The sequence below is a fragment of the Phalaenopsis equestris genome, unplaced genomic scaffold (genome assembly GCF_001263595.1).
Source record: "Phalaenopsis equestris unplaced genomic scaffold, ASM126359v1 Scaffold000002, whole genome shotgun sequence".
Taxonomy (NCBI): domain Eukaryota; kingdom Viridiplantae; phylum Streptophyta; class Magnoliopsida; order Asparagales; family Orchidaceae; genus Phalaenopsis; species Phalaenopsis equestris.
The window spans coordinates 18,328,331-18,355,509 of record NW_018164444.1 but is presented as its reverse complement, the minus strand read 5'-3'; the positions used below and the strand labels follow the sequence as shown (position 1 = coordinate 18,355,509).

General features: G+C 34.0%; 1 protein-coding gene across 5 annotated transcripts in view; it reads right to left on the bottom strand.

Moving 5' to 3' along the window:
- The window catches only part of LOC110032283, a 116,750-nt gene that overhangs the window by 58,205 nt on the left and 31,366 nt on the right, over nucleotides 1-27,179 (bottom strand). For all 5 annotated transcript variants that reach the window (XM_020735878.1, XM_020735870.1, XM_020735862.1 and 2 more), the window contains exons 6-9: nucleotides 23,045-23,257; nucleotides 16,544-17,113; nucleotides 14,787-15,533; nucleotides 8,537-8,806 (exon numbers count right to left, since the gene is read on the bottom strand). In XM_020735878.1, the coding sequence (XP_020591537.1) occupies nucleotides 8,537-8,806; nucleotides 14,787-15,533; nucleotides 16,544-17,113; nucleotides 23,045-23,257 (1,800 nt within the window). The remainder of the gene's footprint in view (nucleotides 1-8,536; nucleotides 8,807-14,786; nucleotides 15,534-16,543; nucleotides 17,114-23,044; nucleotides 23,258-27,179) is intronic.

Below are 27,179 nucleotides of genomic sequence, written 5' to 3'. Positions count from 1 at the left end.
TTGAATTTTTTAGAATCAATCTCATTAATTTGAGTTGGTATTAATCTGTAAGGTCGTCAATTAAGAGCTCAAAATATTCTCATAAAAAAACACTTTTCTCAGCCTATCTATATCCAATGAAATCACAAAATTAGTGGTAGGACAAAATTGATTCATCTTTGGTGAGTAAGCAATTCAGAATTCGAGAACAATTTTTTTTTTTTTTTTTCAAGTACACTATACTAAATTGGCATACCAATCCACCATAGAGAGTTTTCCTCCATGGAAAACCGATTCGATAGCTTGAATGAGATGTTGAGAAAGCTTATTGAGTTGCAATTCAAGACAACACCAGAGGAATCAATTTGCAACCTCTAACTAAATGATGATCGGAGAAGCTTTGGCCAAGGGAAAGAGATGAACAATAGAACATCAGGCTTCTAATTGGGGGTGGATTTGAGATTTCTGATGGAGGCAGTTGGGCCAAAAATGGAGGAAGGGCTTAAGGAATATAGAGGAGCACGAAGAGGATAGAAGAGAAGCTGAGAAGTGGTATGGTTGTGATCGAAGAAGAGAGTTATATCCTTGAAACATGAGAGAAATCAATGGAGGGAAAGAAAGTTGAGGTGGAGATGCTGGAAGTTGAAAATGTCTATATTCAAGGAGAGTGCGCACATTATTGGGAGTACCGGGTGGAGCGATATTTCGCGGTGAATTGACTAAATGAGATGGAGAAGCTCATGGCGACAGGCTTATGTTTGGAGGGGAAAATCCTGATATGGTTTCAAAGGAGGGAGGCTAGATAACCGGTACACTCATGGAAGAATTTAAGGACTGAACATTTTTTAGTCATTCAGAAAGGTCTACACGAGCATTTCTTTGCATTGACTTAGGAAGGGACAGTCATTAATATAAGAAGAGATTCGAGCTCTTATCGGGATGACTAAGGAGAATTTCTGAAGTAGAATTAAAAGGGAACTTCATGAAACATCTAATGCTTAACGTACATGCAACACTTCAGCCGTTGAGAATGCGAAGTTTGGGAGAAATTATGCAATTAGCGCAGTTGGTTGAAGATCATAATGTAATGGAAGAGGCTAATACGTGTAAGACAGGTGGAGTGTCACACTGAACAACCACGACGATACCAAAAGCTCAAATAGTTGAAGTTCAGACGGAGGCTTCACATGATAAGAATCATGGGTCACGACCGGGACCGACACTCATATGCCTTACAAAGACAGAGACTCAGAAGAAGTGGGCCAAACAGTTATATTTTTAGGGTATTGAGAAGTTTGCCCCAGGACACTTTTGCAAGAATTGAGCATTACAGTTTCTCACAATATGTGACAAGGAAACAAAGGATGAATGAATAAAAACGATTGTGACGAAAGAGGAACGCCATCACTCTTTCCCACCTTGAGGGCAATATATCTTTTGGCAAGGGAGTATAGTTACGTCGAAGCTTAGCCTAAGGGCAACTTTATTTATGTGCGCCTCAGGGCAATTTAGTCTTTTGTCATTTATTATTGATTATCTGCAGGAGAATAAAACTCGAATAGCATTATGTTTGAAAACAGAAGCAAAGATTTCCTAATAGTCAATCTCGTAGGACTGCGTGAAGCCCTTAACAAGCAATCCGGCTTTGAATCTCTCTACACTTCCATCTCCTTTATATTTGATAGCGAATATCCATTTGTAGCCTGCAGTGGTTTTTCCATGAGGTAACCTTGTAAGTTTCCATAAGTTATACTTTCCGCCATCAAAAACAAAGGAGATGGAAGTGTAGAGAGATTCAAATACATGTATTTTAAAAACTTCAACTGAATCAGCCTACAGTGGTTTTTCCATGAGGTAACCTTGTAAGTTTCCATAAGTTATTCTTTCCTAGAGCTTAAATTTCTTCCTCAATAGTTTGTTTTCATGTTAGAACTCATAGAGTCCTTTCGATAAAGTTGAAAATTTGCACAATATCAAGGTTTGCCACAAAAGCCTTGTAAGAAGTAACAATTCCCCATAAGCTACATAGCATTCAATTGGATGATTAGTGCACCCTTGGATGCATTTCTTGTGCAATTGGTTGATTAAAGTTATCAACCATCGGTGCGAAGAGTTGTGAGTTGAAAAATCTATACATTAGATTTATAAGGAGAACTTGGTACTGGGTCTTGACAATTCTGGGTCTACATAGTGTTGTCTACATGCTCAGTGGTCTTTTTTTTGGAGTAGAAACCAAATTCTTGATCATTAGTGTCATGTTGAGGTGGAGTGGAGACAATTTATGTGATAGAGTTCATTCTTCAAGTAGTGGTGATTGAAAGATAGAATTTGGTTCACATAACGGAGCATGGCATGAGCATCTTGGAAAAAATATCAAATATGATATTCACTCGACTTCTCCCCCTGAATTTCAAATTTGGGAAAAAAAATTATTTCTCAAAAAACGTGACATTCGTGGAGTTGTCTATTTTTCTAGTGGTTGGAGAGTAGTATTTATACCCTTATTGACTAAAGGAGTAATCAAGGAAGATGCATCAGAGAGACTTATGATCAAATGTAGTGTGGTGTTATTAATGACCATGAACAAAGAAAAAAACAACCAAAAACTTTTAATAGCAAGTCAGAATAAAGAGTGCAAATGTGTGGGTATAATTTCATAAGAACATAACAAAAAAATTAAAATATTAGGGCTCGACTAGACATCTATTGATGAGGTATGTGGCTATGAGAATTACTTCCCCCTTAAAATATTTAGGCACATGATAAAACTATATAATGGCATGGGCCAACTCAAGTAAATGTCGCATTTTTCTTTCAACGACCGCATTCTGTTGAGGAATATCCACGCAATAACTTATATGAATAATACTATGCTTAAAAATATAAGGACTAAGGATGGAATTAATTTATTCCTCAAAATTAGTAGCTTTAAGAATTTAAATTTTGCTTTCAAATTGAGTGAATAACATGAAATAAAAGTATTGAAATATGGTGGTTGTTTCATATTTTCTTTCATAAGACATGTTTATGTTATTCTTGTGTGGTCATCTATGAATGATGCAAATCATCATACCACATTTATGTTTACTCACGAGGGTCCCTAATTATCATTGTGAATTATAGAAAAATGATGGGAAGTCTTGTATTGCAACTTAGAATATGCATGTATGGTATATTTACAAGCTGACAAGTTTTACATTGGTAAAAATTAAATTTTTTTAGTAATAAATAAATGTGGAAACATTATTTTTCAAAGATACACAAAATTTGGATGACTGATACAACAATGACTTCGCAAAACAATACTTTTAATTGTAGTTACACTGACAAAATTTGAACTGGAATCGAACATACAACTTGAAAGATGGCATTTTATACCAACGATGTTATTTTATTTGAGCAAGTATAGACCACCATGCATCTTAACACTGTCAATCACCCTCCCCAAATCTACAACCTAAAAGGTTCCAATTTAATTTTGGAATATACAGAACAAAATAAAGATGAAGATCCTTTCTCAATTCGACTGAACTGGTTTCTACGGCTAGTGAGAATAACCCATCAGTTATTTGAATTGCAGAGTGACAGACACATGAGTTGTAATTTTTTAAGACATTGATGTCTCCCATCATATGATAAAAGGCTCCAGAGTCAATTATTCTAAATTTTATTTTATTACTTTGGACACTATAAAGATGGTATAAGTTACATTGGTGTGCTAATAGACTGACAAGTTCATAGGCAGAAGATCATGATGCTTGTCCAGAACTATAACTATTACTAAATATTTTCTATAGTACCTCAATTTGCTCCATCGTGAACAAGCTAAATTATGCGTTACTTTTTGTTATGACAACAACATTTGCACTGTTCTCCCTTTCATATTTTCCATTCAGTGGCATCTAATCTACAGGTTTACCTTGTAATTTCCAATATTATTCATTCACATGACTGGGTTTTTTACAATGGTTGCACCACAGTCATCAATGCTTGGGCTTATTATTCTGAGAAAAATTTTTCTGTGTACAAAGTTGATCCTTCAATAGATGATGTAGTGTGATTGTTTGTCATCAACTTTTTTTGCTCTCCTCCCTTCGAATTTTTGCATGGGCCTCTCAAATGGTACGATGGGTTTAATTCTCATGAATTAATTACCCTGACTTTATCTTGGTCTTTACCGATATGGTTCTTTATTGTTCAATAATTCTCTTATACAAGACAAAGACATCAGAGCATTTCAAGGAATAAACCTCGCACCAATTCGGTTGTAGCCAACATGTGAGAGTGTTGAAATATTGAGTAACACTCAATTCTCTTTGTTTTAGATCATGCAGTTCGGGCTTAATCTCAATATGTGTTTTCAGTGCTTGAGTAGGTCTCACGTGCAACCCCCCATATCTATTAAATTGTCCTATATAGTAGAAATTTTTTTCCAACCTTCATGATGATTGAATTTATTAACCATGACATAACCATTTGGTCATCAATTTTTCAAGCCCAGTATTTCGAATCTGTCATTTCCGGAGTTGAAATATCACCTAAGATGCCCATTTTTTCCTCTACCAAAGATGTACATGAAGGTAGACTATGACCATTGAAGAAAATTCTGATCATGCATTACATAGTGATTAACTGATGTCAAGTACATTGGGCACTGAAGATGTATGCTCAAATTTAAAGGTGAATTCCGAGGAAGACGATTATGAGGCGATGTCGTGTTCAGCCATGATAAGATTATGAAGCCTGAATCGAGAATACATAGTGCTAGAAGGAAAGTGATAAGATGCTTAATTCGACTACTTGACTAGACAAGTAAACGGGAACTACAGAGAGAAGTGCACAACTATCGGTTCCCACGAGTTCGGCAAGCCAAATAGATCTCAACAACAATATGAAGCTATGCCATGGTAAATCCAAGAGGATTGTGATCTGGTCGAACAGTTTTGCTCAACAATTCTATGATCCAATATGTTGGAATTGCTCAACAGAGCTTCCGATCTAGTAGAGAGAAAGAGACGAAAGATGAAATATTCTTGTCAAAAGGAAGGATTAAACGATGGGGCACTACGATCTCGTGCATACGCAAGAAGATGATGCAGCGACCCTACCTCCCATTGGTACGAGAAAGCCAAATTTGTCCATTGAAGACAACATTAGAGAAAACCTACGAGTTCGTCATTGTCGTCGATGAAGAAGAAGTTCGTTGGAGACACGAAGGACGCTTTGACACTTCTTTGACTTCGAAACTTTCAGAGGACAAAGGAGATGGAATCCTTAAATGCGAACCAAAGATTAGTTTTCAGAAGATAAAAAAGATGGAGCCCTCGAAACATGAAAAAAAGATTTCTCTACTCTGATACCATATAGAATTCTGGAACAAAATTTTATTTTTGCATTCTCTACTATGCAATAAACCTTATTAAATATATATAATAGTATGACCGACATACCAGTCCACAAAATAGGAAACAAGAATTCTTTTAAATTAGGAATACCATTAAATAGGAAAAAAATAGAAAAATGGAAAATATCTAAGAAAAGAAAACACAAACAGTGAGATATACTCAAGGAAACAAAATGAATTCCTTCTTTATCAAACATGCAAATTGGCACTTTCCACAAAGGGATTACATTTAACACGTAATGAAATTATAAGACAAATGGACAAATTAAATAAATTTAGTAACTTCTTTGGTTCATTTAATTAAATTAACAGCAATTTACAATAAAAAAAATTAAAAGATCAACAGCATAAGAGCTCATGTAACAGCATAAATCTAATAGCAAAGAATTTGGCACAACAATCACAGAAAAATTATAAGGAATAAAGATGACAATGAACAAGTTGAAAGAGACCTGAATCCATAGCAGAGACTTGTAAGGAAACCAAAAATCAGAAAACTAAAACAATAAAAAAAACATGAAAAATGAACTGATCCCTTACAAGCCACAGCCACATCCACCAACAAGAGAGTCAACAAAAAAATTACAAACAAAAATGGAGGTTCCATTGTAGGAGTTCCACATTATCATCTAATACATTATCTTCATGATATTATTCCCACTCATAGGTTTCTGTTCATGAGCCAAATTTATCAATTATGTTTTTGAACAATTTGAAAATTCATGTTTTGTCCTTGTCTTTTAAAGTATGTTCAAACAATATTATTTTTGTATCACTTGATATGACACTAATGTGGCACAAAGTTTATAGCAACATCCTCTGTACAGCCTATGTTAACTAGCCCATTTTAAAGTTCATACAGTCAGTCATAAAAAAGAAGGAATATGACTATAATTTCACACGTCATGGTTTTGTTCTTTAATAATATATATGAGATTTTACCCTAACATAGCTCAAGACCAAGATGAATATAACAGTGAATCCCAAACCGTGAACTTTAATAGTTGTTGGGTTCTTACATGGAATATAAGATACATTCACCATAATGTTGTCAAAATGAGAATCAAAGCCACATTTAAGCAAAGCGATTTGAGGTGGTCCCATGAAGCTCATAGGTGTTGTGAAGCAAAATGAAGAGTGCGCATCATTGAGCTCAATGAACGGAGTACATTTCATGCTCGCATATGATGAGTCACAAAAGTTCCAATTTTTTTCTAGGAATTTAAGAGCTATTTAGGGTTCACACGAAGAAAGAGTAATGCCTAAGATCTCAATTTGTTGCAGTTCACAGACATTGCCATTCTTCTCCTTACATCCCAGGAAAGTGCCAGCATTTTTCTTACTCATCATAAACAGAGATGACAAGCAAGATGAGCCTCGCTCCAGTAGCCAAACTTTTTATGAGTTTAAAATTTTATAAGACATTTGGCAATTTCTGGCTGGTTTTTCCTTGCACACACACACTCTCTCTCTCACTCTGCATTCATTTGTTCATATCTAGATGCTGTCCAAAAAGAAATATTTTTAATTCTATTTCCATAAATGCTTTATTAACAATCTAGTCATGATGTGAACTGATTTTGAATAATGATGCATTAATATCAATCATTTCTAAAGAGATTGAAAACAATATTGCCCTGAGGCTAATAAATCACCTTTTTATCTTATAAAATCAAGACTAAAAATGCAATCTTCCTTGTTATCATGCATCATCATGCCCATAATGAGATAACAGCACCAAAAAAAATTTTAAAAAAAACTGATTTTTAAACTTTCGGAGATGTTCATGCTTACACCATTCATTCCACAGTTGACTTAGCAAATTGTTCGTATATCATGCAAGATGTACATAGAAACGCAATCATACAAGCATTTATATGCACGCCTAATACTCCATGTTAGGCACCATAGGCATTTGTTTAAAGGGCATTTACATAAATAGCCCATAATTCTTATGTATTTACATATTCAAACCTAAAATTTAAGATTTACACATGCAGCATTCAAATCTTTAATATCACATAGCACTACCATCAATTTTTTAATAAAAAATACACCTTTTCATGCAAAGGTTTAAAGCACCAAAGTGCTATATATGTAAATATCCAAGTTTAGGTCTGAAATATGTAAACACACAAGAATTGTGTGTTACGTATGAAGATTTCCCTTTCTTTAAATGTTTTTAAAGTTCAGTTTTTTTTTTCTCCAACAAGGCAAGCTCATGGCACAAAAAAGATGATAAAGAAAATAAATAATGAAAAAATTGCATAAACATTAATGATATGGCAGCAACTGGCACCCAGTACAGATATTTCTTGACATTAAGGACAAATGGTAGCTAAAGGACCACACACTTAAAAAAGTTTCACAACAACCACTCCAATCAACCCATAAACTTCAAGAATCAACAAGGAACTATAAAGTTCGACTGGAAGAAATAATTAGAACCATGTAATCAAAAAGTAACAAATAAAAGGAACAATCTATAAACCATATTAAAAAAAGGAGGAAATATACATAAATACTACAATTTTTTTATGTATTTACATATTGAACACCTAAAGTTTGATATTTACATTTATAACACAAATCTATGCATGAAAAGGTATATTTCATTTTCAAAAAAATTTTAATGTGATGTTAAATCTATTTGTTTCATTTTTTAGGGGCATGTACTGACATATCTCATAATTCTTATATATTTACATATCTAACACCTAATATTTGATATTTAAATGCCAGATTGCCACCAACAAAGATGTTAGGTGAGGGTTTTGAGACAGAGAAGTAGACTCCCCAACAAGGGGGAAGATTGGGAAAATCAACCCCTACTAAGATCCTTATAAACAAGGAATTTCATGCAAACATCTACTCAATTTCAGACGATTTTGATTTTTCCATGCACTGTACCTTGTGAATTTAAAGGAAAAAACATGGTGTTATCAACAGATCAATCAGATGTTTGCGTGGAGAAAAAAATAGCTAGTTAAAGAAAATATTTCTATCCTAAAAAAAAAGAATTCAAGTAAAGATTGTACAAATAGACCAATATTATATCAAGCAAAGCATATATCATCTATATAAAACTAACGTAAGAAAACATAAGATCAAATTAAACAAAGTCTTAGAAGGAATAATAAGATAATTGCACACCTCTTCTACATGTGAACCAGGGAAGCACTGACGGGAATATGATGGATCAGCAACTGCAAAGCAATACTCCAAGGTTTCCCAATATCTGTCAACAACCTCATTGTCTGAAAGGATAAAATCATGTCGTAACTTATAGCAATTATCTGATCTATTGATATCTGAAGATGGTAACACTGCAGGCATAGGTTCCTCTAAGTATGGTTGAAGCTCCAAGGCATGAGATAGCAAATTAACATCTTGGACAGCTCCCTTGTTAACTAATTGAATTAACTGGGTAAATAAAAATTTAAAAAAACATGTGTAAGATTATCTGTGTTCGATGCCATGAGCTACAACATGCATATTACAAATATTGTTAAAGTGACATGTAATTAAGAAATTGGGCACCCTTCTTCAAGAAAAAAGCATAAATGACTATGGCATAAGGATGCAAACAACAAGAAGCCTTTATCCCACTAAGTGGGGCCAGCATAAGGATGCAAAGTCGAAATATAAACTTTAAAATGCATACAAAAACAACACCAAGCCTTTAATCCACTAGTGGGGTCGACATAAGGATGCAAAGTTGAAGTATAAACTTCTGAACTTGTTTAATTAATGGTGTATTACTTTGGCATGCAACATAAAAGAGTCAGAATCACACCAGATTAATTGAGTTTTTATACAAAAACATTTCTAAGGCTGTCAATAATGCCATTGCTTTGACTTGTCATGCTCTTTTTTTAATGTTTGTATGACGCTTCTTACTTCAAAATCTGATATTAGGAGGCTAACATGACATTTGCCACTTTATATCTAACCATTTGGGATCTTTGAATACTTATCTGCATAGAAACTTAGATTCTATATTGCATTTTTAGTTTCTTTAACTACTTGTCTGCAAAGAATCATAGTTCTATATTGCACTTCCAATTAAGGGTCCTTATTATCATGGACAAAAAGTCTCACATCGGTTAGGTGTAGGGCCGAAAAGCAGTATTTAATTCATGGGCTGCCCAACACCCCAAAGAGCTCTGTTGGGAGGTGAAATTATGCTCAAAATACTTGTATGATATCATTCATTAAGGATCACTAAGTTAAGTGGGAGGTTGCTATTTCGTGTATTAAAGCAACCATAATACAAACACAACATTATATACATGTACAAACTACAAATGACTGTAGACCTCATTTTTAGGTCAACCCTCTTCCCACCATTTACACTCCACTAAGCTTCACATGGGTTGAATATTGAACTAAACCTTAATGAATTCAAAACCCAAAGATTGAACCAATGAGCATGAAACAACCTTAAGCAATGAAACCCAAAATTGTCATTTTCTCTCTCGATAATGTTGTAGGGCTCAAAACATCATTTTGAAAGTTGCACAATGTTTATTAACGTATTTGAAGATCATGCAAACAAACTCGACGATCATTTGAACCAATTTTTACACAAAATTTTACAGTTCAAAATTTTAATACATAAATATTACCCTGAAATCACTAAAATTATCATTTTTTCCATAGATCAATCAAATAACCCAAATTACATTCTATAAGTTGCATAATTTTCATAATCACATAAGAGGTGCATCCCAATGAGTTTGTTGGTCATTAGACACCGTTTTTATGTAAAATTGTTAACTTACGATTTTCGTGCATGAAAAAAAAATTCCACGTAAAAATTATTCAAAGAGTCATTATTTTTTAAAATAAACTTCATCATTGCATTTGTCCCGTCAAAATCTTTTAAATGAGCCCTCTTGCACCCAAATATGACTTTGTTTGGAACTACATTTGGAAGCCATCAAGCTGACGATCATTTGAAGAGAGAAAACGATAATTTAACCATAAATCTCTCAAAAAAACTTCAAATCAACTTGGGATTTCAGCAAAAGTTGTTCTATACTCCAAAATACACAATTTGGTCTAATAAAATTAATTAAAAGTCCAAACACAAAACCTATCATTTTTCTTTCTCCTAAGGGTCTGGCCCACCTTGAACAACCATAACTTGAGCTAGAGGCATCCTTTTTCAAAACGATTTGAATCATTAGATTCATTGTCTTCTCTTCTTCGAAATGACATATAATTTTTTCTACAAATGCCCTAATCCTTTGGCCAAATTATCAAAATATCCCTCCCGTTTTTCATTAATTTCATCCATGTCCCTTTTTATCCTAGCCATTTATTTCACTCTATAACTCGTCATTCTAGCCAAACACCCCCTTTGAGCCATGCACTCTCATCTTATTGGCCCATCTAATCCTCACGCCCCCAACCCCCTCCTCCATGTCATCAATCCATGGGATCCCTCCTCCTTTCCCCTTCCTTATTTGGTTTCCACCCAAACTAACCTCTCTCTTAGTCGTGACCCCCAATTTCCAACCAAATCTGATCCTAATTCAATCTAATTTCGAAATACCTTGATCCTCTCCTTCAATTCCCCCAAATTCATCCCCTACTTTTCAAATTCCACTCAATTCCACCAAATACTACGAATCTCCTCCAACTACCCAGAATTACTATTTCCAAAATCAAATTCCCCCCCATATTCTCCCTTCTTTCCCGAAATTCCCTTCTTTTTTTTCCAAAAATCGAAATATCCCCCTCTCATGTCTCTTAACCAAAATCACTCCCTAGATGAAATTCTCCTCTCAATATCCTCCTTGGCCAAAAACTCTAGCTCCCCTCACATAACCTTGCTGAAATCCTCTCCCATCTCCAAGCCCTAGCCGAAATTCTTCTTCCCCTCTCCAAGCCCTAATCGAAACCCTCATCCTCTACCCCTCTCGGCTAAAACACTCTCTCCCATCCCTCATCAAACCGAGTACCACCAAGGGATCCCAACAAGAACCAAGCAAGGAATTCAAAAGGTAAGAAGAGTAAAATTTCCCCTCCAGTCAACCTCTCTCTTAACTTGAGTTTTCGGCCAACGAGGATATTGGGAGACGAATTTCAGTTGGGGAGGGGGTTTGGCTAAGAGACCTAAGAAAGGGGGATATTTTGATTTTTGAAAAATAGAGGGGAATTTCGGGCAAGAGGAAAGGATAAGGGGGGAAATTTGGTTTTGGAAATGAGGACTAATTTGGGGTAATTGGAGAAGATTGGGAGAATTGAATGGAATTTTGAAAGGAGAGGAGTTTGTCGAAATTGAAGGAGAGAATCAAGAGATTTCCAAATTAGATTGAGTTAGGATCGAACTTGAGGAAAAATTAGGGGGAGTCACAGCTAAGAGAGGTTAGTTTGAAGGAAAACCAACTAGAAAGGGGAAAGAAGGAGAGAGGTGGGGACATGAGGCTTAGGTGGGTCAGTAGGATGATAGTGCATGGCTCAAGGGGGTGTTTGGCCAAGATGACGAGTTAGAGAGTGAAATAAATGACTAGGATCAAATGGACATAGAGGGAATTAATGAAAAAGGGGAGGGTATTTTAGTAATTTGGCCAAGGGATTAAGACATTTATGAAAAAATTAAATAATAAATTGTTTCGAAGAGGACGAGACAAGGAATTCAATGGTTCAACCCATTTTGAAAAATGAGATCTCTAGCTCAAGTTATGGTCATTCAAAGTGGGCTCAAACTCTAATGATAGAAAAAAGACGGGTTTGAAGTTAAAGTTTTAATTAATTCTATTGAACCAAAATGTATATTGTTGAATTTAAAACAACTTTAATTGAAGTCGCACGTTAATTTAAAATCATTTTGAGGGAGTTTTGGTCAAATTATCTTTTTCTCACTCAAAATTATTATTTTTCTCTTCAAATTATTGCCAGCATGATGGTTCCAAATAGAGTCAAATTTGGGCTTGGAATGGCTCCTTTGAAAGATTTCAACGAGACGGATGCAATGATGAAATCCGTTTTCAAAAATAATGTTACTTTGAAAAATTTTATGTGGGACTATTTTTCATATATGGAAATCCTAAGTGCACACTTTTACATAAAAACGACATCCGATAAGCACCAAACAGACTTGCATTCTCCTCATATGTGATTATAAAGAATATGCAACTTCCTGAATGCACTTTGGGTCACTAGATTGACCTTTGAAAAAAGTGATAATTTTAAGATTTTGAGAGTAATATTCACGTATGAAATTTTTGAAATAAAAGATTTTACATAAAAATTATTTCAAATAATCGTCGAATTTGTTTGCATGGGCTTTAAATATGAAATAAATATCATGCCGCTTCCAAAATGAAGTTTTGAGCCCTACAACAATCTCGGAGCGAAAATGAGAATTTCAGGTTTCACTGGTTAAGATTGTTTCAGGCTCAGTTATTGACTTTATTTGGATACATCCGATTTCTGATTTTGTTGGTTCAATGTTTTGAGCTCTTAAGTTAAGGTTTAATTTAATATCCAGCCCAGGTGAAACTCAATGGAGTGCAAATTGTAGGAAGAGGGTTGACCTAAAAATGAGATCAACAATAACACTTAAAAATCATATAATTTAACTATTTTAAAATAGGAATAAATTGCAAAAATAGACAAATTGAAATATGAAAAAATATAAGGGGAAACAAAAGAAGAATGATACTCTATCCAATACAAAGCATAAAAATACGTAATATAACTCAAAATTGATAGAAAAATGAATAAAAAATAATAAAAGGAACTATTTGAGATTTTGGAAAGATAAATACATAAAAAATTCTACCCCTTTCAAATCCAGTAGATTGATGGATTTTATTTGTGACGAAGATTGAAGTATATTTAATTTTTTAAAAGTTAAGGTAGCATATCCACTGGAAGGAGAAAACTTCTTTTCTACTATTAAGAGATTTGAATAACTTGTCAGATTTACTTTGAAAATGTATCTTTAGACTCTAACAAGAAAAGAGCCTTCCTACTGATGAATGTAGGCATCTCAGTTAATTTCATTAATCGGATTTGAATGACTCTAGCTCCTCTTAAAGCTAAAATCCTATGTTGGCTTATCTATTTAAGGACAATTCCTACCAAGGTTCAACTTTAAAGTTTAAGGATTGTTCAATCCAATATACACATGTGCCTGAACTGTTCAGAGGATGACTTACACTGATTTTATCAATCCATCTATCAATCTATCCAAACTGATTCAGGTTTTCTCACGTTTACCTAGGACAGAAATCCCACTTTACTTATCCCATGGGGTGGGAAAATCACACCCACACCATTCTCCCGAGGTGGGGAGTCTTCTACTCCGTCATCACTGAAACCACTTGTACCCTTGAAGTGTGAGACAAATGTGTCATCAGTCTGCCATGTATTTGCTGAATTCATTCAATATAGATATTTCCCAACAACACTTGATTTTGGAAATCTGAATCTAGTTATTAAAAAACAAATAGTAATAACCACATATAGATACTCACATTCAAAAGCTAGAAAGAAGGTGATAAAATAGAGTAGAAGTTTGGAATGGGTGAATAGCGGCTAGGGTCCATGGTAAACATCTGAGGACAAAAAGAAGTGTACATTTTGTATCAAATATAATTAATTGATAAATTTAAATGTGCAAAATGATGGAGCAAAACAAAAACCTAAGAACTAAAAAAAGAACATCAACTCTACAATTTTAGATGAATTCCCCCACAAGGAAATAGAATAATATATCATTTCTTTATTATCATTTCTTCATAGTATAAACATGGCATAAATAACCCAAAACAATAACATAAAATGGAAACAAACAATTATTAATCATAAAACACATGTTATAAATCAAAAAAGTTGCCATAAAATATGCATGAGACACTTATAAAAATAAAGCACAAAAAGATCAAAGAAAAGTAATCAGAAACTGCTACCTTGAGCAACAAAGAACACAAATTACAGCAACATGAAAGACAACTAAATAGCTGAAAGAAACCGACTAAAATCCAACTAGACATATGCCATTTAAACTTTTGGGCCCATTACTCACTTACGTAAGAGGAATAAAGACGAAAGAAAAACTCTTGTACATTGCTAGATACTAAAGTTGACCAACTAAGCTAAAATTCGACCCCAATGAAGTGCAAATAATTCAGGTGTCTTGTTACATGGCCGAAATGCCTGAGAAGTGAAGCTATTGCTTCTTTAATAAGTACGTTGAAAAGTATGAAATTGCATCAACTAAATTATATTTCCAAGCAGCATGCATGACTTAGAAATTTCATTTACTTGCAAAAGCAAGGATTTTTTGTTACAAAATAAAATATCTATAAAAAATACTTCAATAACTAGTAAAAAGAGTAATAAAATAAAAAATGTCACAAGCACAGAACAAGGAAAGAAATATTACCCTTAGCCTATATAAGATCTCAACAATAGATGACAGCCTACTTGTTGCCTGAGAATCCAGAAGGCATCTGCGCTCCTGAACTGAGAGATCGGAGAGTTTCAAACCCAACTTACACTTTCTTTCCAGATTATCAATAACTAATTTAGATCCAGCCACCTGCAAAAATAATTCCAGTGGCATTTCTTTTATGGCTGCATCAAGAGAAAATAGTTGGCAATCTTCTGCAGGATTTGTCACATTAACGCTACCCTTTCTAGAAAGTTTAAAAGCATTTTGCCAATATGGTAAACTACTAAGGTAAGACCATAAAAACTTGTGCAAAAGCTTCACTCGAACCATTTTTGCAAGGACAAATCCATTATTAATCATTGCCTTTGAACCATCAGCATGAGTGGAAGCCCTCTCAACATCTTTTAGCTGTGGCAACTCCACCACAGGCCGTTCAACTTTTATCCTACCAAATCCAGAACGGCGACTTCGAACATCGAAAGATCTCTGTTTTTCATAAATTTTTTGCATAAGTTCTTGAGATGGGTTCACAGAAGGGTGCAAAATAGCTTCTGTATAACGCAAACTATTGAAATTTGTTAATGACGGCATGTGAACCCCAATGCATCTGCAAAATCCTGCATCCTGAAGCTTTTTTAAAGACCGGTCCAGAGTTTTCCTGTCCATTGTCGTTGGCTTATCCTTCTCAATATCCTCAAGCCATTTATGCAACTCAACTTTAAGAAGGAACTTCTCATCCTATAGCAAAGATGAAATGGGCTTTTAATAAGAAAATATGTATTTAATATGTAATAGTAATGTCGGGGAAATACCGAATAGTTTTCAAGCTCCCAGGCCGCAGAAAAGTGGTGGCTATTAAACTCTACATTCACCAACTATTGATCATATTCACAATGCAGTGGCATCACAATTTGAATCAATTAAGTTTAGGTAAATTTACATACATATCAAACAATTCTTATGTATTTACATATCTAACACCTAAAGTTTGATAAATACTCTAATAGCTTATTTTTCAAGAAACAGTGCCTGTCATACTTTTCTCTGTACACCAATAACATATTTTTTTAGCCAAATGCACCTTTTTCAACAATTCTTCTAACCAGAACTCTAAGCATTTGACAAGTTATGTATACCATTGCTGTAAAAACACACAGAATAAAAGTACCTTGAATTCCTTAGTATTATAAGATACAAAAAGATGGAGAATCGATAAAGGATACTGATTACATACTACTGCTTCTTACTTTCTATTTCTTTTAAAATTCAAATCAGAACAAATTTGCACACAAACAATGAAGCAAACGACATGTTATGCAGCTAATGGATTAATTTCAATAGGGAAAAACAAAATTTAACTTGATTTGTTCAATAAACACAAGAAACCCTAAAAGTAACTTTTAAAGCACTAATACTAGCGAACATTAAAAGTAAAAATAAAGAAAATTTTTCTACTATCAATGTTTAACATATATCAACAACATAGAATGTTATATGTAAGCCAAAGCAGTCTCATTAGAAATCTAGATCCAGAATCTAATTAAAATGTTTAACATATATTGAGAACTTCGTTTGAGGTCAGTAAGTGTGAATTAAAAACTTTAATATTTTATATAGAAATTTATATATAATTTCGAATTTTGGTGAAAATAAAGTACTATATCATTACATCATATTGGCATTGATGTTAAACAATTGAAAGGAAGAATGGTTTGTAGACATTCTAAGTGGAGTAGCAACTGATGTACCTCCAATTTTTCAAGTATCCTTTGTTCCCTCAGAGCAGAAAACAAACTTGATGATCTGCAAGCATACTTCTGAGTTTGGAGAATTGGTATAGATGATACTGATATAGCTTGAAGTGATGTCGATGTGGAGACACCTGAGTCTGGAGTACAGCTTGCCTCGTCTAAATTTACATTGCCCTCCATAAAATTATCTTTATTTGCTCGATCATCAGGTTCTTGCTCACTTTCAATTACTTCAGAAATAGGGCCACAGGAGCTACGAATTTTCAATTCTTGGCCTTTGTTCCTTTCTTCACCAACCAATAATTCATGCTCAGATTTAGAAACTAATGGTCGGTCAAATGGAACAGAATCACTCGCTTGATTTGACAAATCATGTTCATCAGAAAGCATATTTTGGTCATCTGTAAAGCTTTTAATAGGATTCTGGAGGTGCGAGCCATGTGTCCAAAACCGATATACTTGTTGTTTATTATGAATTTCAGACCGCGCAACAACTCCAAACTTTTCACGCACAGACATAACTCTTTTATGCAATTTCTTTGAATTTATTCCAAGTCGTCTGGATAACTGCATTTCATAAAGCAATATTAACTGGGAGCATTTACAAACGTAGCACACAATTCTTATGTTTTCACACAGCTCCCACCTAAAACTTTCACAATAATAGCATTAGTACCATTTTCTAAAAGTGAAATGCACATTTTCATGCATATGTTTAAAGCACCAAACCACTTGTATGTAAATATGAAAGTTTAGGTATGGAATAGGCAAATACATAAGAATTGTGTGCTGAGTATGTAAAATTCACCATTAATTACAAAACAAAATATATATATGACGCAATTTAGTAGATAATGCCTTGCAGAAAGTTTAGATGTCAGCAAAAAAGAGTAAGATCGAAAGTGATTATAGAATAAAGAACAAAGCAGTCTTAAAATATCCCGGCCTTGTATGCAACAAGCTTGACATCAAACATTATTTAGAATTATTAAACAGTGTGCATGAAGATCTTGAGAAAAGACAAACTAGAAAAATACTCTTAAGCAAAAACATAATAACATAACCAAAGTCCTCAAATAATATTGGTGGAAGATGCTAGTTGAACAGGCTCATAAACATTAGAATGCAACCACAGATAAACTCCAAAACTAAAAAGGCTATCATAAAATAGAAAAGAGGAATTAACATACATATCATATAATTCTTATGTATTTATTCATGTAATTAAACTTCAATATTTATTTATATAAAATCTAGAGTCAAAATTATACCAAAACATGCATCAAAAAGTGCAATTCACTTTTAAAAGTTAATATTGGCGGTAATTTTGATGTAATGTTAATAATTTAGGTGTTATATAAATCAATATCAAACTTCAGCTGTTAGATATGTAAATACATAAGAATTATATGGTGTGTATGTAAATCCTTTAATAAAAAAATAAAAATAACAAGTAAAATTACAATCCAAAGCATACGATCATCTATCCACTTCCATTTACAAATGAAAGCCACTTAAAGATCACATCTACAATTAGAACTCTAGAAAAGTCTCGGCCATCCTACTCAATGTTGTTCACGCAAAAGAATTCCAACCAGACCTCATATTCTTTTCAAAAGCTTATATGGAAGTGCTACTGAGGTACATTTAATAAAAATGAAGGTTGATTCCTTCACTGCAGTTCCTTCATTTTCATTATATCTAGTGGCTTTGTGTTCCTTAATCTTTTACTGAATGTTATTTTATGAAAAAGAATTTAATTTTACTTACGACCAAAAGGGCATTTTTATTGATCTTCTTCATGCAACAACAGTTTGACTGCTTTTAGCATGATTAGGGGTTATCGCTGATATGATTAACAAAGAGTGGAGGTTCGTAGGATTGGGACAGAGCTGCCAAGGCCAACGTTGTCCTGATGCAATTGCTAGAATGGGAAAAGTCCCCTCAGACACACAAAAAGTTGGAAGGGGCGGTAGGGACCGATTGGGATCACTATTGATTGTTGTTTTTGTTGTTTTTTTTTTATTATAATTTTTTTACTTGAAATAAAACATGTTTGATATTTTATAACATATTAAGTTGTTTTTAAAAACATTAAAAATAATTTCTAGATGTTTTAAGTATTTTTAAAAAAAGTTCAAGACAACAAAAGTTGTGCTAAACAAACATGTTCTTAAAATAAAAGCAAAAAAAATAAAAAAAAATGAAAAACAAAAAACAAAGAACAAAAGTAATCCCAAACAAGCCCTTTATTACCGTTTGATGAAACTCAACAGGGAGATGATTGCTACCAACTAATATATATAAAGCTACCATGGCACTTGATTGCTGCTTTTTTAACAATAATATGAAGACAAATATTATAAGGAATTCAGCATACAAATATTATCACCGATGATTACAAACTGAAAATTGGCTTTTGTAGTTGTAAGTCATAATAAATGAGATGAACTTATGAAGACAAATCTTAATTTGAATGAGCTGTGATGAGGAATTTCATACAGAATTTGTACAAAGAAGAAAACCAGCAATGTGGCAACTAGTATGATATATTTTTTTTAAAATACTAAGTACAATCTCTCGTCATCTTGTTGAGTAACAAGTCCATTATCATCCAAGATTATCTTTCTTCTGATCTTGGCATGCATCTCATTCAGATGCAACTAAATATAAAATTCATAACAAGTTATGAATAAATAACATTTTTTTCAGTTGTTTGAACTTCATTTTATTCTTAATAAATTATAAAATAGTTCTGCAATATACTAATTATAAATATATTAATAAATCTATGTTTAAAGTTACAAGCCTAAAATTTTGAATGCAAATATGAAGAATTCATGTTCTGCTTCGTCAAAAGTAAAATATATCAATAAACTTTAAAAATATTTTAATAATACAATAATAAAACTTTTTCACATTTCCATAACACAGTTTAAAAAAATTAAAAAATGTTATATTAGTTCTGCCATACTTTTTGAGTAATTGTTGTTCTTTTAAAATTTTTAAACAAGATACTTGCTCTTATTTCTTAACTTTAAATCACAAAAATAAGAGAAGATTCTACTCAACATCGAATAATATGATTACATATTTTTTAGGTAAAATATGAAGTGTGATATAGTAAAAGATTATTCTAAAAATAACAATAAATTAATTAAAATTAAAAAAAAAAAACTGAGAAGCCTATTCCTAAAACAGTAAGAGTTCAGAAAAACTTCTCTCGTCGTGAATTCATAATATGCATACAAATATAAATAAAAGAGTTACAAAGTAAGAAATTTGAATGTTAAATATGAATTTTGAGAGGATTAGTGAGTAAACAAAAGATTAAAATATTTATATTACTCGGTTTATATTTTCACTTGTCAATTCTATCTATGAACGTTTCCCTTCCTTGGAGACTTACCTAAATTTGTCGGCGTTTAAAAATTTTGCCATATTTCAGTGCAACTATGTTGCATATTTATAACTTCTTTGGCACACTTTTCTTTAACAATATTTTTGAATGATTTTTTTTACACTTTTTATCACTTATTCTCAATAATTAATGCTTTGTTAGTCGATAATTATTGTTTTCTTGAAATGCTACATAGAATTTTGCAAGTAGTTCATCTCAAGTTTAATCTTATATCTGACACAATCAATTAAACAATAGAACAACATACCAATTTAGGGATTTTACACTTACAAAGACCATCAAACACTTTAAGTAGTGATCAAGCTAAGAGTTGAAACCAAATCAACATCGTTTCCTCTTTGGGTTGAAGTTTGAGGGGCTAAAAGGAAAACCCTCCCCTCTTGGGGAAAGAATGGAGAAAATATAAACATAAGGCTTAGCTTCTTATAGGTATTTGTAAACATGTGTATGAAGGACATTTTAGCATTTCTATAGGAATAGAGGGGGGATGGAGTATCCAATTCATCTTTAGCTTGTGCTAGATGGAAAGGCTCTTCCTTGAATAGTATTTTAGCTCCCTGGTCAATCAAAGAAAAAGAGAGGTGCCTTATCTTTGTGATCCTTGATGGATGCTTCTATTCTTAAGGCTGATGGATGGATGGATGGATGGATGGAGCATTGAAATTTTAAGATCCATGCTAGTAGATATTGAAATTAGGTTGTAGGACGGATTTGACACTGGTGTTGGGTGTGATTTGAGTTGGTTCATTAGATAGATTGCTTGATGCATCAGAATTGATGCTTAATTTCATGGATTTGATTCAAAGGCCTTTATGCATCTTGAAGAGATTAGACGGTTGACTTTTAAAGGCATTGTTGAGTCATTCAACCTTGCACGATGATTAGCATAAAGATCGATACCATTGATTGGATGGTTGAGATTAATTAGTAATTTTTTATAAGAACATCAAGTTTCACACATTTTTCGCATTGTTTGTAAAATTTCCAATAGCACTTATTCAATTAGATTAATGAGTAGACCATGATATATTTAATTAGGAGTTCTCACTCTGATTTTTCCAGCCCACAACAACTTCCAAGATACTAATGTGGACATCCACACAAGGTTTTAAAAAGATTTTCTCATTGTGACTTTCAAGATACTAATATGGACATCTTCTCAAGCTTGACCTTACTTTGTAAATCTTTTACTATAAAGACAAAGTTATATCGGGAAATCTTCTGAATTTCAACTGACCTAAGCATTGAAGGCCAATGAATCTAACTGATGAGAAACATAGTAGTATAACAAGTTTGAAAGTTTATCTTGATGTGCTCAACAAGTATGTATCTATCATCGTAGCAAGATTTCACATAAGAGGATGACCAACAAGGAGCCGCCAACATTCAAATTTACAACCCCTCAAAAATATTTTAAAAAAAAAACTTCGAAGTTTACAAACAGGCGGGAGCATGTAAGATCAACATTTAGTGGACTAGCTTTGGGTGGCCGTATAGTTTTATTGGCATCCACTAGAACTATCATCCCAGAAATGATATACTAAGTCTTTAACTAATGGAACTAGACCAATCGAATTTAATGACCATCTAATGGTGTCACCAAGAGTGTAGAGCTGTATGCTACAAAGTCTTGTTTGATCAATGCTTGCTCCATGAAAGATGTAATAATTGCACTCCATTACATTAGTCATAGCTAATAAGGAAAGTGGAGAAATGTGAACAACATTGGCAAACAAGCATATAGATAGATGTCGTGTAATGCCAACAACCATTTAAAAAGGGAATAGCTAGAAGATGTCACAAGTAAAATAGATATTGCACATCTAAGCCTCCATCAACAGCTCTCTCATTAGTATTCTTATTTATAAAGAACCAAACCCTATAGAAAAAGGGTAATTATAGCTAAAGAATCAGATGAGGACTTTGCTACTACAAGAACAACAACTCAAGGATGGTGACAATTTAAACAGGGGAACCTTTATATGTTAAATTTTGATTAAAATAAAAATACCTTGTGCCTACTCAGCTCAATAACTGTTTTATATATTTCCATTGAGCTTTCTCACAACTGATATATCTCCAAATGACAAGTTGGTGGGGTGAAGGAGAAGTTAGTAAGCTGTCAACCAAGGAAAGACAATGCGAATGGTAAACAGGAGCTCCAATTAAGTTTATAATTGTGGCCTTACATGAAAGGCATTAGATATGTCGCATGCTTTTTAAGCTTTAAAGGACTTACTTTGACCTTTTAAATATTTCCCTCTATTTTTTTTTTCCTTATTTTGTAAGCCTTCTAATGAACATTTGTGTCAGGAGACAAATGTGCCAAGTCCAAGCACCATTTTATGGCTAGCCAAATATTTAGCACCATCTTAGGAGCAACAAATTCGGAGTGCCAAGTCACTCACAACCAACAGGTCATACCTGTCGCCACTAACCCATGTAGAATAATTTAAACTACAAAAAAAAAAAAGTCCTTGTCACCTTCAAAGTTGCATTTTGTATTAATATATCAAAAGAGTACAAAGGGACACAAAACTACACCTTGAACATTTACAAAATGTAACATATTTTCTACTATAAAGGAAAAATTAGAATGTTGCTTATTTACACTTCTCATAATAAAGTAACTATGTAAGTCCTGGGGATATGACACATCAATAAACAGCTTAAATTATAGGTTCATACTATCTTTTAATATTATGCAACTGAAGGAATAAACTTTATGTTCATATTCTCATGTTAAAGTTTAAGATATTGACAAAATGCCGATGAATAGTCAATGCAAACAACCTACAGTGTTCTAATTGTTACAGTGCATCAACCAATTCAAAAAGGATAAGCAAAAGTGTTCCTCGAGCAAATTTTCAAAACCTACCATTGCAATCATGTAGGAAATTAACTTGCTTCATTTACCGAAGTTGAAGATGAGACAAGTATATACATCCAATCATAAAATGTTTAGCATGAAACAAGAAAAACCACAGGAGAAATGTGAGTGTTGATGTAAGCTCAATGTAATAGAATAGCATGAAAATTAGAATCCAAATATGTTAAATGGATCAAACAAAAATTACCTCCAAAATGGTTATTCCTCTTTGTCCTTCTGCATCAATCATGTCATATATTTGATGATCAAGCGGAACCTCAACAAGTTGATCGGTAATCTGACCTCTTTTCCCGCTCCTCACCAAATTCTCTGAGTTCGAGCAACGATATCGATGCATGAAAGCCTTTGGTAGGAAATATTTAGGATCAAACTCCTTAAGTAACCGAAGACAAGAGACATCCTAAATAAAAGTTTTAAAACACTAGTAAGAAAAAATCATACTAAAGCGGGCACGTGACAGGATGGAATGGATGGAATGGAAAACAAGCATGAGAAAAAAAAAAAATCATAATTTGACATCCTTATATACTCATATAAGAACCAATACCCATAACTAATCTTGGCGCTATTTTGGTCATTTGAGACATTGCTAGTGTTATGTAGTTTAGAAGTTAAGAACTTCTTATACAATAAAAGTTAGTTATATTTTCTCATCATGACTAACCTATTCTTAGCAATTTATGATTACGTCTAATAATCTCTCATCCATTCTTTCTTGTTGATTATTACATGATATGTTAACTCTAGGTCGCAGAAGTCTTTTTGCATAAATTCCAATCATCAAATAGTTGGTATACCCATCTCTTACCTAATCTTTCCACATTAATACAATCCACTTCACCAAGATAGTGCATCTTCCTCTCTTCGTGGTGCACATGCAAACTACCTAAATCCATATTTGATCAATTTATCATGAGGTACTACTCTCACCATATCTTTAATATACTTAATTCTTACAATATCATTCCAGTTTATATTTTCTAAGGCTCTAATACACTTAATTCTTACTATAAAAATACTGGCCTGTGTGATTTTAGAGCATATGAGAGAAAACAGTAACCATCTTGTTATCCACTACCGCTACACAGCTGAAACTCCATATCTAGGCATATATTGAAGTAGAATATTTTCCAGATTTCATGAATTTCAATGTGCCTAATGAGGCATTTGTCATTTCACACACCTAGAAGAGGTGCAACACATTTCCCAATAAAGTCTCAATGGCTGACGAACTAGTAGTGATCATTCATTTTTATTATTTTATGCATTTATAGTGGGAGTGCTAAACCCTGTTCCAAAAAAGGCCATGTATCATCCTCCACAAAGTTTTTTCCTTCAAAACTGTACTTAGTTTTCCAGCTAGAACCTAATCTGGAAGCCAACCATCCGGAAGAAAAGGGGGACGGCAAGACACCTACTTCCATAATTAAAGTGATTACACATCAATTATAAATTATTCAAAGGGCATGCTTTAAGTAATATAAGTATGCTATATCTTATTAGAATGTTATATTTTTAAATTAGTATATCAAGTCATTATTAATTATATTTTGATGCATAATATCGATTTGATTAATATACATATTTAGATGTTCTATGGTGAAAAATACAAAGAGCTTATGAAAGGCCATATTTTTATTAACAAGAGGAATCAAGATGAGGCACATTCATGTTTAGATTTCTGAAAGGGTCGAGGTATTAATCATAAAAGCCTTTGTTTCAATTCACATTAAAATTTTATTAAGTTAGTGGAAAGTGCAAAATTAATAAAGCATACTAATAAAAAGTAAAAGAAAGAAAGGCCAATTGGTGTCTTCAATTTGTGCTACATATAAAAGCCACATTTAACAAATATTATTACAATTTAGAAGAACTTATAGCGTCGCGAAGGAAGAAATAGAAACATGAGAAGAGAAAAAGGCCTACTAATAATATTAGATGTAGACAATTCAAGAGAATAGAAAGTATGGCATGCAATAAGGCCAATTGGTGAGTTCAATTTGTATTACATAGAGAGCCACATTCAAAAAATATTTTTTAAACTTTACAAGGTGTTGTATTGTGGTGAGTATGATCACATAAAAAAACACTTGCCTAACAACAGTCCAAGATCACAGAGAGCAAAGATAGGTCAAGAGACCAGAGGTTCAGAACAATCTAAGATAGAAAACCAGCGAAGAACAAACAAATAGTGAAGCACAAAGGCAAATCATCTAAAGCAATTTTCTATTGATACTAGCGCAACGGTTCGCTTCATATTTCGAGATGCCAAAGAGCCTTCAAAGTTTGTTATAGAAATTGTCGAGATGTGACTGGGATGGAAATAAAGTTGTGAGAATTAATTCTAATTTCCTTAATTAAGGAAATTAGAATTAATTGGTAAATCCCTTAAATTAAGGGAATTAGTTAAATAATTTCCTAATTTTTCTCCTTTTAATCTCCTATATAATACCTTGTATGATCAATTCAAAAGTAAGTGAGAAATACAAATTATTTCTTTAATTTTCCACATGGTATCAGAGACGAGACTCAAACTCTAGAGCAATCGCCTGTGTCCGTTCTCTGCACGCGCTGTCCTCGATCTAGAGAAAGTCAGTCACAGATCCTGTGTTTCTTCCGATTGGCGGCCGCTTCCGCGTACTTCTCCGACAGTCGCAGATCCAGTAGCGTTCTTCCCTTTACGGGCCTCGATCCAGTAGATTTCTTCCCTTTCCGCGCGCTTCTCCAACTTCTCCTTCTTCTCCGCCTCCGCTGCGCCCTTCTGAGCACAGGCTGCTTCCGCCTTCGTGTTCGTTCGCATCTCGCATCTTCTTCGACATCTCGGTTCTCGGCGATCTGCGCTCCATCCTCTCCTCTTCGTCCGAGAGGAGCAGCACGTTGTCACGAGGAAGATCGTCTTTGCCGCTAAAGTACTTTGCGTTGTTTGTCGTTGTGTGGTCGCTGCAGAGCTTGCGATTTGTTTTTCCTGTTTGCCGCTGCAATCCTGTGTCGCAGATCTCGCGATCTTTGTCGCTGTTTGGATTTTTTATTCGCTCCCTTAATTGCTGCGATTCTTTTACCACTGCAGATTGATTCTAGTCTTAATTGCTGCAAATTTTTCTTCTCCACCACGTCAATGTCGGAAACCACTATCTCCAACTACTCCAATCATTCTGAAGAATACAAAGTTGTTCAAAAAATTGGAGAGTTACAGAATATTCGGGCATCCAACAGGTTCAATGGGACGAACTATCTCAAATGGTCCCAAATTGTCCGCACATACCTAAAAGGCAAAGGGAGGGCCACCCAAGTGGACAGGACACAAAAAAAAGGGATCCAGCCTCTACAACATGGGAAGAGGATGAGTCCATGATTATGTCCTGGCTATGGGATTCTATGGACCCAACGATCAGTGACACTTACATGTTCTTGAACACCGCAAAGGAAATCTGGGACTATATCAACCGCACATACTCGAAAGCCCGCAATGCTGCCCTTGCGTATGAAATCAAGGAAAAAGTCGGAGCAACCAAACAAATTGACAAATCTGTCACAAAGTATGCAACTCTATTCCAGAATCTGTGGCAGGAACTGGATCACTATCTTGTAATTGAGATGAAATGCTCTGATGATGCTGCCACCTTGAAGAAGTTCATTGAGAAGGATCGGATATATAATTTTTTGGCAGGATTGAATCCTAAATTTGATCATGTTAGAATCCAAATCCTCGGCAAGGAGGATATACCGTCTCTAGAAGAGACAATCTCATTAATCCGAGCAGAAGAAAGTCGGAGGAGTGTCATGCTAGAACCGCATACTATGGATGGGTCAGCCTTAGCAGCAAACACAAATCAAGAGAAGTCAAAGAACGATAACCAAGGGAAGGAGAACAAAGACAATCTTTGGTGTACTTATTGCAAGGAACCGAGGCATACAAGGGAGAAGTGTTGGAACTTAAATGGTAAACCTCCAAGCGTAACCCTCTACGCCGAGAATGGGGCAACCGTGGGGAGAAACAAAGGCCTCGTGCGCATATGGCAAAGCAACCCAATATTGAGGAAAAATCAACAATAGGGGGATTCAGTAGTGAAGAAATTGAGAAATTGAGAAACTTGTTGGGATCTCTTGAGAAGTCTTCTGGAGCATGTTCGATAGCTCTTTCAGGTAAAACTGTTTGCATGAATGACTTAGACAAATTATATACCAACTCTTGGATCATTGACTCCGGTGCTACTGACCATATGACCCCCACATCTCAACTCTTCCAGTCCTATACCCCCTGTCAAAGTAATAGAAAAATTATCATGGCCAATGACTCTTTAGCTACCGTTGCAGGGATTGGT